Genomic DNA, 13,024 nt, shown 5'->3' with positions numbered 1-13,024 from the left:
AGGTGGGGGATTGTACAACCGCTGTAAACTTTGGCATTCGTGCAGTAACACCAGGCAGTCACACGTGGGCAGAGCTGCTGTGTCAATTCCAACAGATCAATTTCTACACTGCATGAAAAGTTGATTATTCCGAGTGAGGGCATCTTTCATTTAATTTGGGTTTTAAGTAGTGCTGCAAATTTTTTAAAAAACACCCCTCTTATTCTTATCTGAGGCCAAGTGATGGACGGCTTATCATTTGATACAAGCACAGACCATGGGGAGGGGACACATGTTAAGAGAGAGCTTATTTTAATCAGTACATATATGGGGCTGGACAGTGATGCCTTTTGCCATCTGTACCTCTGCTTAAGGGTTGTCGTGCATGCGCTGTCGGAATTCCGTTGGATTGAAGTTAGGATTGGGTCTCTCCCATGTCCCATTCGGTGGGGGAAGCTGCTGGGGGGAATGTCAGAGAGACTGATCCTCGCTCTAATAGCCCTCTGGGCGGCCCGGGTCACAGGTAAGCGGGCTCTTCACTCCCCACTGATGGGGGCACATTTACAGCAGCGTGAAAATAAAAACCGGTTTCTGTGTGATATCTCGTGGCTCAGACGCCTTTTGCTGAAGGGAAGGGGGTTATCACCTTGTGTAGGTTGTTGTGTGGCTGTAGTTCTCGGCCAATGTCAGAAATTAGACTTCGTGCACCATCAGCACATTAGGAACCATTGGACGTGTAGTATCATTGTTATTCTATCTGGAGTACCTTGCATTGTCTCACAGCCATTGAGCTTTACAGCACAGCAAGAGGCCCAACGTCAAGTACCTCTCTAGGGGGGTTGGGTTAGCTCAGGTTGGCTGGTTAGTGATGCTAACAGTGTGGGTTCAGTTCCTGCACCAGCTAAGGTTATCCATGTACGCCCACCTTCTCAACCTTGCCCCTCACTTGAGGTGTGGTGATCCTCAGGCTAAATCACCACCAGTCAGCCCTCCCTCCTCAAAGGGAAGAGCAGCCTATCATCATCTGGGACTATAACGCCTTTACATTACTCTCATCCCACTTTCCAATGCTTGGTCCGTCACCTTGTAAGGGTTAGTGTTTCAGTCCCATTGTGACCTGTTAGCTCAGCAACATTTTCAGCATACAGCATTAAAAAATCTTTACTGATCCACAGATTCACAAGACTCTGAATTAATAATAAGAACATAAGAACATAAGAAATAGGAGCAGGAGTAGGCCATCCAGCCCTTCGAGCCTGCCCTGCCATTCAATAAGATCATGGCTGATCTGTCGTGTCTCAGTTCCACATTCCCGCCCTCTCCCCATAACCCTTAATCCCCTTGCCTATCAAAAACCCATCAACCCACGTCTTAAAAATATTTAGCGAGGCAGCCTCCACCACTTCAACGGGCAGAGAATTCCAGAGATTCACCACCCTTTGAGTGAAGAAGTTCCTCCTCAACTCCGTTCTAAACCGCCCCCCCTTTATCTTGAGCCGGGGCCCTCTAGTCCTACTGTCCTTTCTGAGCGGGAACAGCCTCTCCACCTCTATCCTATCCATCCCATTCATCATCTTATACGTCTCAATGAGATCTCCCCTCATTCTTCTAAACTCTAACGAGTACAAGCCTAGTTAATTCAGCCTCTCCTCATAGCTCAACCCCCTCAACTCCGGTATCAGCCTAGTAAACCTCCTCTGCACTCCCTCCAAGGCCAAAATATCCCTGCGTAAGTGCAGCGACCAAAACTGCACACAGTACTCCAGCTGCGGCCTCACCAATGCCCTGTACAGTTGCAGCAAGACCGCCCTACTTTTATATTCAATCCCCCTCGCTATGAAGGCCAGCATCCCATTAGCCTTCCTGACCACCTGCTGCACCTGCAGGCTGGGTTTTTGCGACTCATGCACAAGGACCCCGAGGTCCCTCTGCACCGTCGCCTGCTGCAGTTTTTCGCAAGTCATGCTTACTGAAAACTCAATGAGGCAATGATCTTACACCAGGGCCTGTCCTTATTTGACCCACGAATAGTGCTACCCCTGTTGGTCAAGACCTGTGATTGCAGTTTATTATTTGCATCAAGAGGGGCAGAAGTTTACCCTCTCCCGCTGGCGAGTTTGTTTGCTAGGTTCCTGCCCGCCACCACCTCTCTGTAATTTTACACTGAGTGGATGAGGTTTCCAATGGCCCACCCACCCTTGCTCCAAATATTAATCACTTGAGGGCCATTTCCCAGCCAGCCTCAATTTTAAGAGGAGGAATCCGTGGTATGGGAGAGGCGCCAGAAAAGAAATCAAATGTCCAGTAGGAAAGTGGAGGAGGGGGAGTGCGCAACCATTAGCAGCACCCATTTAACTTTGCCCCCTCCCCACCAAATGTCCAGCACTGCAGTATCTCCCTGTCTCTTTCCTTGCTCACACTCCAGTCCCCTTTGCCCAACCCCCAGGTCTTCTCTACCCTCCTTACAATGAGACCTCTGCAATGTTCCTCCTCCTGGAATCTTGAGACTCCAGCAATCCAGAGTGGACAGGACAGGGGAGTCCCAGTCCTGTCCACTCAAACTTCTGATGCTGCAGGGATGAGAGAGTGGATCAGATTGGCCAGCGGCAGTGCTGGGTTTAGACTTGGTGAGGCCCTTAGCTATATAAAGCTTGGAGGCCCCTTGTTAAAAAGTTACCCCAAAAGGTCTCACAAAGGTGTGTACCAAAACAGGACCTTGGGTCGCCACAAAAAACAAAAGACAAAGTAGTAAACACAGCCAGTTGTTGGAGAGTACACTAGCCATTCCTGATCATATATTTCACCATTAACTTTTCTGGACTGAAAATGACCTTTTGAACAATATCTATCTTGATTTTTGAATGACCTCTTTGAGTTTTCAAATGGGCTGTTCTGGTGTTGACCCTCTGAAGGACCCTTAAGGATCCATTATGAGAGTTCATCCTCGGTTAATTCACCCCAATTGATTTACATCATCGAGTTTCATGAATTTTGTTGTTTCAATTGTGGATGTCGGTTCTGCAATGCTCACTTTTGCATCACTTCCAGTGTTTTCCTCAGCTGAGATTCCAGACTCTGTTGTCTCAGTAGCAGAGGCATAGGCTGTGGTTGTTTTGGACTTTGCTGATCACCTTGGGGTTGCCGATCCTGATCTGTTTCTGGAGTAAAGTAACTGTCAACTTTTGGTAATTTTTTGAGCTGCTCTTCAAGCTGGTGCTTTCTTTTTTTCTGGTATCCGCTCTTAAATGTTCTCTTCATTGTAAACCTTCTGAAATTTTATGAGGCCCCTGCGGATTGTGAGGCCCTAAGCTGTAGCTTGTTTAGCTTATGACTGAACCCAGCACTGGCCAGCAGCTCCCTCGGGCAGGTCAGTTTCCCATGTGAGGGCTGGAAGTCCAGCCTCCATCCAACTACTGCTCTTTGGAGTGTGAAATGGCTGCGGGATGGATAGTGTTGATGGGGAGATGTCCTCATCTGACCCTTTGGATGGCAGGAGGGGAAACGCCTTCATCTGAAAAATCCTGGCCTTGGTGTTGCTTGTGGTTCTCCTCAGTAGAATGGCGCATGTATTAAAATTCTTTCCTTTATCCAATCTCTCCGCATCCCGGAGATGAATCTCGTGAATCTTTCTTGCACCTGATTTGATTTATTAATTGATTTGATTTATTATTGTCACATGTATTAGTATATTGTTAGAAGTATTGTTTCTTGTGCACTGTACAGACAAAGTACAAAGAGAAGGAAAGGAGAGAGTGCAGAATGTATTGTTACAGTCATAGCTAGCGTGTAGAGAAAGATGAACTTCATATGAGGTAGGTCCATTCAAAAGTCTAATGGCAGCAGTGAAGAAGCTGTTCTTTAGTCACTTGGTACATGACCTCAGATCGCCTCGAAGATATGTATTAGCTTCCTTAGTTAAGGAGACCAAAACTGCATACTGTATCCCAAATGTGGTCTTAACAAAACCCACATAACTGCAACAAAACTTCCTTACTTGTATGCCCCAATCCCCTTGCAATAAAAGCTAACACACTATTTGCCTCCCTAATTGTTTGCTGTACCTGCCTGTTAGCATTCTGTAGTGTAATATTGTAAGGAAAGGTTGGGCAAAAGAAAAGGACCAGAGGATTAAAAATGATTAAACAAATAGAAGATTGCACAGATTCACCTTCTTAAAGTTAGTGGGATGCTTGTTCAAATGAAGAGAGAGTTTTTATGTGTTTAGCGTGAAGGTAATGCAACAGGAAGACAAATTGTTCGTGGATTTTCAAACAATTAACTTAAGCCTTGTGGATTTTCATTTCAAGGTGACTGTGACAGACCTCCAACACCAGAAAATGGATCACCAACTGACCAATTCATTTCTTTGATGTCATTTCCTGTGGGCACGAGCGTTGATTATAGATGCAACCCAGGTTACGTTTCCCAGGATGGACTTTCAATAATTACTACCTGTTTGGAAGATTCAACTTGGATACCATTGCAGGTCACTTGTGAACGTAAGCAATCAGATTAATTTTCTTCTTTTCTCCTGAAAGAAATGACTTGGCTGGATGAATTGGCTGACTATGGGAAGTTTGCATGTTCTCCCCATGTCTGCGTGTGTTTCCTCCAGATGCTCTGGTTTCCTCCCACAGTTCAAAGGTATGCAGGTTAAAATTGCCCCATGCTAAATTGCCCCTTAGTGTCCCAAGATGTGTAAATTAGGGGGATTAGCCATGGTAAATGTGTAGGGGTTATGAAGATGGGGCACAGGAGAGGGTCTGATTGAGATGCTCTTTTGGAGAGTCAGCGCAGACTCGATGGACCAAATGGCCTATTCTGCGCTGTAGGGATTCAATGATTCTATGACAATAGCATCAAAAAAATGGGTGGCTCAGAGATTGGTGTGGGAGGAATGGGATCGAATTTATGGGGCATTGGCACCAGTATTGGGGTAGGTGGGACTTGTTCGGGCGGGATGGGGTTGGTCTGAATCGTGCTGGGACCAGAGTGCTGGCGAATCGAGTAAAGAGGACTGTAGACAGGGCTTTAAACTAATTAGGGGGGGGGAGGGTGCGAGGGTAGGTGATGTTAGGAGGTCTACAGTTAAGGATAGGGTACAGGTAAGGGAAGAGGCTGAGGATGTCCCAAGTGGTGGCATTACGGCAAATAGGGTCCAGGTGAAGGCTGGGATGAAAGCGCTTTATCTGAATGCACGAAGCATTCGGAATAAAGTGGATGAGCTGGTGGCGCAGATCGACACAAATGGATACGATCTGGTGGCCATTACAGAGACGTGGCTGCAAGGTGACAGGGACTGGGAGATGAATGTACAGGGCTATCAAGTGTTTAGGAAGGATAGGCAGGAGGAAAGAGGGGGTGGCGTAGCTCTGCTGATTAAGGACAGCATCAAGGTGGTAGCAAGGGATGATATCGGAGCCAAAGAGCAGAAAGTGGAATCGTTGTGGGTGGAGATTAGGAACAGCAAAGGGAGGAAGACGCTGGTGGGTGTCGTCTATAGGCCCCCGAATAATGATCTGGAGGTGGGGCGGGCTGTTAACGCGCAAATAAGTGCGGCGTGCAGGAATGGGACGGCAGTAGTTATGGGGGATTTCAATCTGCATATTGATTGGTCGACCCATGTTGGACGAGGTGGGCTCGAGGAGGAGTTCTTGGAATGCTGCCGGGATAGTTTCCTGGAACAGTGTGTGTTGGAGCCGACGAGGGAGCGAGCTATCTTGGATCTGGTGCTATGTAATGAGGCGGGTAGAATTAGGGACCTTGAGGTGAAGGATCCTCTTGGAGAGAGTGATCATTGTATGGTGGAGTTTCTGTTGCAGATGGAGGAGGAGAAAGTGGGTTCCCGGACACGTGTCCTTTGTTTGAATAGAGGGGAGTATGGTAGGATGAGAGAAGAATTGGCGAATGTGGACTGGGGGAGCGCGTTGGAAGGTAGGTCTGCTGAGGAGCAGTGGAGGATCTTTAAGGAGATCTTTCTTGGTGCTCAGCAGAAATTTATTCCGATGGTTAAAAAGGACAGTAGGAAGAGAGGTAATAAGCCGTGGATAACGAAGGAGGTGAAGGAAAGTGTTAAATTAAAAGCGGAGGAATTTAGAGTAGCTAAGAGCAGTGGGCGAGAAGAGGATTGGGAAAGGTTTAAATGTCAACAAAGATTGACAAAAAAGTTGATAAAGGAGGGTAGAAGAAGCTATGAAGCTGGGCTAGCGCTTAATATAAAAAAGGATAGCAAGAGTTTTTATAAATATATAAAAAGGAAGAGGCTGGCTAGGGTGAACGTTGGTCCCTTAGCGGATGAGAAAGGGGACCTAGTGGTAGGGGATGGGGATATGGCTAAGGTCTTGAATAACTTTTTTGTTTCTGTCTTCACGGAGGAGGACGTGAATAATTTGCCGGGTGTTAGCGATGGAAAGGTGGTAGGACTGGAGGGTCTTAATGACATTACTGTTACTAGAGAGGTGGTGCGCGACAGACTGGAGGGGCTGATTGTGGACAAGTCCCCAGGACCGGATGGAATGCATCCGAGGGTTCTGAAAGAAATGGCGGAGGTGATAGTGGATGCCTTGGTGGTTATTTTCCAGACGTCGCTGGATTCCGGGGAAGTGCCGGAGGATTGGAAAACGGCTAATGTTACGCCGTTGTTTAAGAAGGGTGCCAGGCAAAAGGCGGGGAATTACAGGCCGGTTAGTTTAACGTCTGTGGTAGGTAAAATGTTAGAATCCGTCATTAAGGAGGAAATTGCGAGGCATCTTGAAGGGAATTGCTTGATAGGGCAGACGCAACACGGTTTCATTAAAGGGAAGTCGTGTCTGACAAATTTACTGGAGTTCTATGAGGATGTGTCTAGGGCGGTGGATAGAGGAGAGCCGGTGGATGTGGTCTTTCTGGATTTTCAGAAGGCGTTTGATAAGGTACCTCACAAGAGGTTACTGCAGAAGGTCAGAGGACATGGAGTTGGGGGTAGGGTGTTAGCGTGGATAGAGGATTGGTTGTCAAATAGGAGGCAGAGAGTGGGGGTCAATGGGTGCTATTCGGATTGGCGGATGGTGACTAGTGGGGTGCCCCAGGGGTCGGTGCTGGGGCCTCAGCTATTTACCATTTATATAGATGATCTGGAGGAGGGAACCGAGTGTAGGGTGTCGAAATTTGCTGATGACACCAAGATTGGGGGAAAGGCAAATTGTGCGGAGGGTGTGGAGAGTCTGCAGAAGGATCTAGATAGGCTGGGCGAATGGGCCAGGAAATGGCAAATGGAATTTAATGTTGGCAAGTGTGAGGTGGTCCACTTTGGTAGGAAGAATGGTAGGAAGGACTATTACTTACGTGGCGAAAAACTGCAGCAGGCGACGGTGCAGAGGGACCTCGGGGTCCTTGTGCATGAGTCGCAAAAACCCAGCCTGCAGGTGCAGCAGGTGGTCAGGAAGGCGAATGGGATGCTGGCCTTCATAGCGAGGGGGATTGAATATAAAAGTAGGGAGGTCTTGCTGCAGCTGTATAGGGCATTGGTGAGGCCGCAGCTGGAGTACTGTGTGCAGTTTTGGGCGCCGCACCTGCGCAAGGATATTTTGGCCTTGGAGGGAGTGCAGAGGAGGTTTACTAGGCTGATACCGGAGTTGAGGGGGTTGAGCTATGAGGAGAGGCTGAATAAACTAGGCTTGTACTCGTTAGAGTTTAGAAGAATGAGGGGAGATCTCATTGAGACGTATAAGATGATGAATGGGGATGGATAGGATAGAGGTGGAAAGACTCTTCCCGCTCAAAAAAGACAGTAGGACTAGGGGGCACAGCCTCAAGATAAAGGGGGGGCGGTTCAGAACAGAGTTGAGGAGGAACTTCTTCACTCAAAGGGTGGTGAATCTCTGGAATTCTCTGCCCGTTGAAGTGGTGGAGGCTGCCTCGCTAAATATTTTTAAGAAGCGGGTTGATGGGTTTTTGATAAGAGAGGGGATTAAGGGTTATGGGGAGAGGGCGGGAAAGTGGAACTGAGCCACGACAGATCAGCCATGATCTTATTGAATGGCGGGGCAGGCTCGAAGGGCCAGATGGCCTACTCCTGCTCCTATTTCTTATGTTCTTATGTTCTTATTAAAACAGTTAAAAATGCAATTGAGGGTTTGAGTCACTCAATAGTCACTTACAATAGAGCTGGTTTTGCAATTTATTATTAAATCTGATTTCAATCCCCCCTTCCAGATTGTAACAAGTAAAAAAAGGATTTGATAAACCAGACTCGCCAGGTAGAGATGCATAAACTTGAAGTTAGAGCTCCACCACCCAGGGGCAATTTCACAAAGCATTTGTTCACATGAAGGGTAGTGGATAATTCTCCCAAAAACTGTAGGGAGAGATTAATTGAAAATTTCAAAACCAAGATTGATAGATTTTTATAGATTTTTGTTAGGCAGGGGTATGAAGAGTTACAGAACCCAAGACAGATTGAATAAGTTAAGATACATATGCGCAGATTGGCCACAGTCCAGTTTAATTTCTCAAGGGGGCTGAATGGCCTATTCCTATTCCTATGGACACTGTTTTTTAGCAATATGTTAAATCTTTGGTTACTGACACTCCAGCAAGTGGAAACTTTTCTTCATATCTACACTGCTTCAACCTTGTTGCAAATAGGCAGGCATGGTGTCCCTCCGAGTCCTCGAGGAAGCCAGTCTTTCTGAAGAAAGATAGACGATCCTTAAGGCAATTGATTATTTTCCCAAAGAGAGCCATTTGCTTCTTTGAGTGCTGAAGATTCAAAGAGCAATGTTGTTCAGGGCTTTGCTGGAACTTCTTTCTTCAGTCTGAATGTGGCACTTCAGGCATGGCACTCCTAATACTCTTTACAGGCATAATGCCATTGCCAGTTTCATGCAAACAACTCTATTCTCTGGCTTTGGAACAAAATCTCTTGTTTTAAATGAGAAGAAAGAACAAAGTGCTGGAACAGGCCCTTTGGCCCTCCAAGCCTGCACTGACCATATTGGCCGACTGAACTAAAACCCTCTACCGTTCTGGGATCATATCCCTTTATTCGCTTCCTATTCATGTATTTGTCAAGATGCCCCTTAAAAGTCACCATCATATCTGCTTACACTACCTCCCCCAGCAGCGAATTCCAGGTACCCAGCTCCCTCTGTGTAAAAAACTCACCTTCTACATCTCTTTTAAACTTTGCCCCTCGCACCTTAAACCTATGCCCCCTAGTAATTGACTCTTCCATCCTGGGAGAAAACTTCTGACTATTTGTCCATGCTCCTCATAATCTTGTAGACATACATTGGTTCCAGTCTATTGTACCCTCAGCAAATTTGGGATGACAAAGTCTACATTTCTGTTAGTTGAATTAAGAATGCTTTAATATAGTAATGATTTTATTACAACCTTTTTTAACCACTTACTTTGTTCCAATAAATTGTTACCCAAATCAAAATAGTTTTTGTAACTCATGACTTCAGTGTGTCATCTTTGCGACTACAAACCTTTTCTGTGTGAAGTCCTCTATTATTGACAACTATATTTGATTCACCTTTCTGGTCATTCTTCAAAGGGAATCAGTATGCACACTTGTAGTTCCAAGGATATCAAAAAAACCACGGAAAAGAGAAAAAAAACTCTGAAATCAAAATTAATGTTAACATAGGCCAATGTTTGCAAATTAATGATGATTAGCGTATGTTTATTATTTACTAACTTCAAGTAGAATAAATATGTTCTGTAAACTATTGCAATCTGCTTTATCACTTGGCTACTACTATTTATCTATAGCCTTTAATAAACTTGTTCTGTAGTCTTTAAACTCAGCAGTGTTTCTGAAAAATGCTTCAGCAATGGTTTGATAATCTGAGAAGTGAAATGGCTGATTCAGTATCCTAAATTTAGCAACTAGCATTCTCGTTCAACACCAGGCAATGTCAAATGTTGTGCATGTAATGTCAATACAGTTCATAGGGAACAAGGGCTCACTTTCAGTACTGTTTTCTGGTACTGACAGAGACAAATGTCTAGATAAAGGCTAAAAATTGAATAGTACTGAGTGTGCATGTGTGATGGCTATTTGATTTGTGTGCTTTTTAAAGTGTTAAGAACATTCTTTAGATTCTTCTTTCTTTTCTCTGCTTGAGGAACAGTTTGGTTTATGCTGCTTCAAGATATTGTCCTACACTTCCTGAAGAGAAGACCAAGGGAATGAACTATTTCATCAAATAGGATCAGATTAGAGCCTGCACATTAGAGCAGTGGTGAACCATAGAACTGTAGAATCCCCACAGTCCCTATAGTGCAGAAGATGGCCATTTGGCCCATCGAGTCAGCATCAACTCTGCAAAACAGCACCTTACCCAAGTCCACCACCCCACCCAATTTACCACGGCCAATCCACTTAATCTGCACATCTTTGGACTGTGGGAGGAAACGGGAGCACTCGTAGGAAACCCACACAGACACAGGGAGAACGTGCAACTCCACACAGATAGTGATCCAAGGCCAGAATTGAATCCCTGTGAGGCAGCAGTGCTAATCACTGGGCCAGCATGAACTAGGTGGAGATAATTAGAATCAGTTAAGTTAGAAAAGGAGTGCTTAAATGCCTTTTTTTTAAGGGAAGAAACAGTTTCATGCTCTGACTTTACTGTTCCCGTTGTGGACTGGGGCATGTTGCCACAGCTTGAAGATGCAGTGGGCGGGATTTTATGGCCTCGCTCGTCCCGAAACCTGCCCAAGATCAATGGACCTTTCCAATTGTCCGCCCCTCGCCTGGCCTTTGGCTCAGACAGCAAAGCAGGCGCCAACCAATTATATCAGATTCAAAGGCAGGAAAGTGACAACTGAACAATGGTGACACATTAGTTTCATTCCCCTTTGACTGACAGGTTCCATTGCTGTGGCAGGTGTTGCGATTTCCAATGCTGTGGTCCAGCTTCATTGTTTGTTTGCTGCTGAAGTTGAACTTGCAGCATGTAAAGCACTGCAGATGGTAATTCTTCTAGAGTTCCCCGAGTATTCCGTGCATTCGGTGCAAAAAGATGGCATCAGCTCAACGAGCTGCGACATTTTCACTGAGGCTGGCTACAATCTAATGGCACTTGCACAGCCATCCATCCACAGTGTTAAATTTGGGATTGTTTCCAATACGAATAGAAAGCACTTCCATTCAGTTAAAGTTCCGTTACTCTATACACAGAAATGTAATGAAAACAAGCAGTCAAAATGCCTTTGTCACACAGGCATCTAGGCTGCCTGTATTATTTACTAGGTCGGATTTACTAGGCAGAGGATTACTGAGAAAACAAGGCTGATCAGCCCAGTAAGAAAGCATTGACAAGAAACAAATTGCAAACATAATTAAGCATGTCCTCAAATGAATGTAGGGCTCAGTGTTTTCATACTAAAGTATATTGTGAGGAAATGAGGTGGATATTAGGATTGTAACATCTGCTTGACCCAACAGACGTGGACACTGAATTTGTCGATTAGCAGTATGAGTTTAACAAGCTCAATTAGCACACACCCCATTGATACTTAACAATGGCAGTGGTATAATTGGCGATTCCTGATGCTTATTCTCCAGAGTCACTGGGCATCATCTTCTGGATAGTGTTCCAACCATAGTCTTGTTTTCACTTGACGTTTGTCAACAATGTCTTTCATCCTGTTGAGAAATCCTTCTCAAGCCATATTAAGTTATCGTCATCTCTGGTTATCATGATTGGGCCAAAATTACCTCATGGATGTCCATATTCATGTCCTGGGTCAACATGTAATCCCATCCCCCCTCCTCACACATCCCCTCCCCACCTCCCCATCACTCACCGATATTCCCTCTTTTCCCCCTTTTTGCAGACAATTCAAAGCTCACGTCTGCTAACATCAACCAGTTTCTACAATTTTGTGTTATCACTGTATCAAGTCACTTGATCTCGCCTCACATGCAATCTCCAATATTATTTATATTACAGAACTCCTAGCTCACCTGTTTCATATCATTTTTCCTTCTACAACTGCTGAGAATGTCGATAGCAAGGGTAAAGTTATAACTACATTTTAACATTTTGGAGCAATCTCAACCATCACGCTTTGCTGCGTAGCTTTTAACTGTATGGTCACAGAAGTCACGGTGCACGCCAACAGGCAACAAGGGGATCTTCACAGTAACTTCATTGCAGTGTCAATATAACCCTAATAAATAAAATAAACTTTAAAAAATGTAAGAATCAAGGCAAAACAAGGGAAACTGGGGCAATGGGCCTTAAAAGGTGACAGTCGATGCTCTCAATATCAAAGCAATATTCAAGTGAGTAAGACACTAATGGATCCCTTATACAACTGAGATCTGTGGGAGTTAAAGGAAGGAGCCTCCAATAACAAGAGTAGCTGGCAAGTTTGTGGTTATCATAGCAGAACATTACAGGCCTAGGACATCACAGCAGATGCCCTGCACTGAAATATCCTTGGCTTCACACCACTGGAGTTTCTGATGGCTGATGGAAGTAATCCCACATTTGTGCAAAAGTTGATTGTGTTTTGTTTAAACGTAGTTTGAAGGCAGGATGTTGCTAACATGGGGTTTTTGGATCATAAGATTGAATTATGTATTTGTTTTGCCAACACTTTGAAAATAAACCCAACATTCTGGAACAATTAAGCAGCTTTAATGTTTATATTCCTATGAATTACATAGAAAAATCCTTTGGTGATTTTGGTCTTTGATAATGTCTTTTTTTCCTGAATAGTGAGAAATTGTGGTAATCCCCTTGGGCATGGGCATGCGGAGTGCTGGGGGCACAGGCTGGCAGTGCCAGTGTACCCATGTCTAGGGAGCACCACACCCCCCCACCGGCTGACCCCTTGGGGAGCCCCAGTTGCTCCCCCCACCGTTTACTCCAATAGGGTCAGGCCGCTAGTTCCCTAAAAGGAGAGAGTCAGTCTGAACCATGCTAAGTGAAATACTCCTGGCGGGGTGGGAGATGCTAGCAGCCCCGGAGAATTCAGTCGCGGGCCTGCTAATCTCATTAAAATACGATGTAAAGCACTTACCTGGTGCTCCCGCCAGTTT

General features: G+C 45.3%; 1 protein-coding gene across 1 annotated transcript in view; it reads left to right on the top strand.

Moving 5' to 3' along the window:
• The first annotated feature begins 399 nt into the window (after nt 1–399).
• The window catches only part of LOC145356764 (C4b-binding protein-like), a 39,117-nt gene continuing 26,492 nt past the window's right edge, over nt 400–13,024 (top strand). The window contains exons 1-2 of the mRNA XM_080209632.1: nt 400–502; nt 4,287–4,478. Of these exons, the coding sequence (XP_080065758.1) occupies nt 448–502; nt 4,287–4,478 (247 nt within the window). The 5' untranslated portion in view covers nt 400–447. The remainder of the gene's footprint in view (nt 503–4,286; nt 4,479–13,024) is intronic.

Source organism: Carcharhinus amblyrhynchos, chromosome 22, assembly GCF_965287045.1.
Source record: "Carcharhinus amblyrhynchos chromosome 22, sCarAmb.v2.hapA, whole genome shotgun sequence".
Lineage (NCBI taxonomy): Eukaryota > Metazoa > Chordata > Chondrichthyes > Carcharhiniformes > Carcharhinidae > Carcharhinus > Carcharhinus amblyrhynchos.
This window is presented reverse-complemented; position numbering and strand designations above follow the sequence as displayed.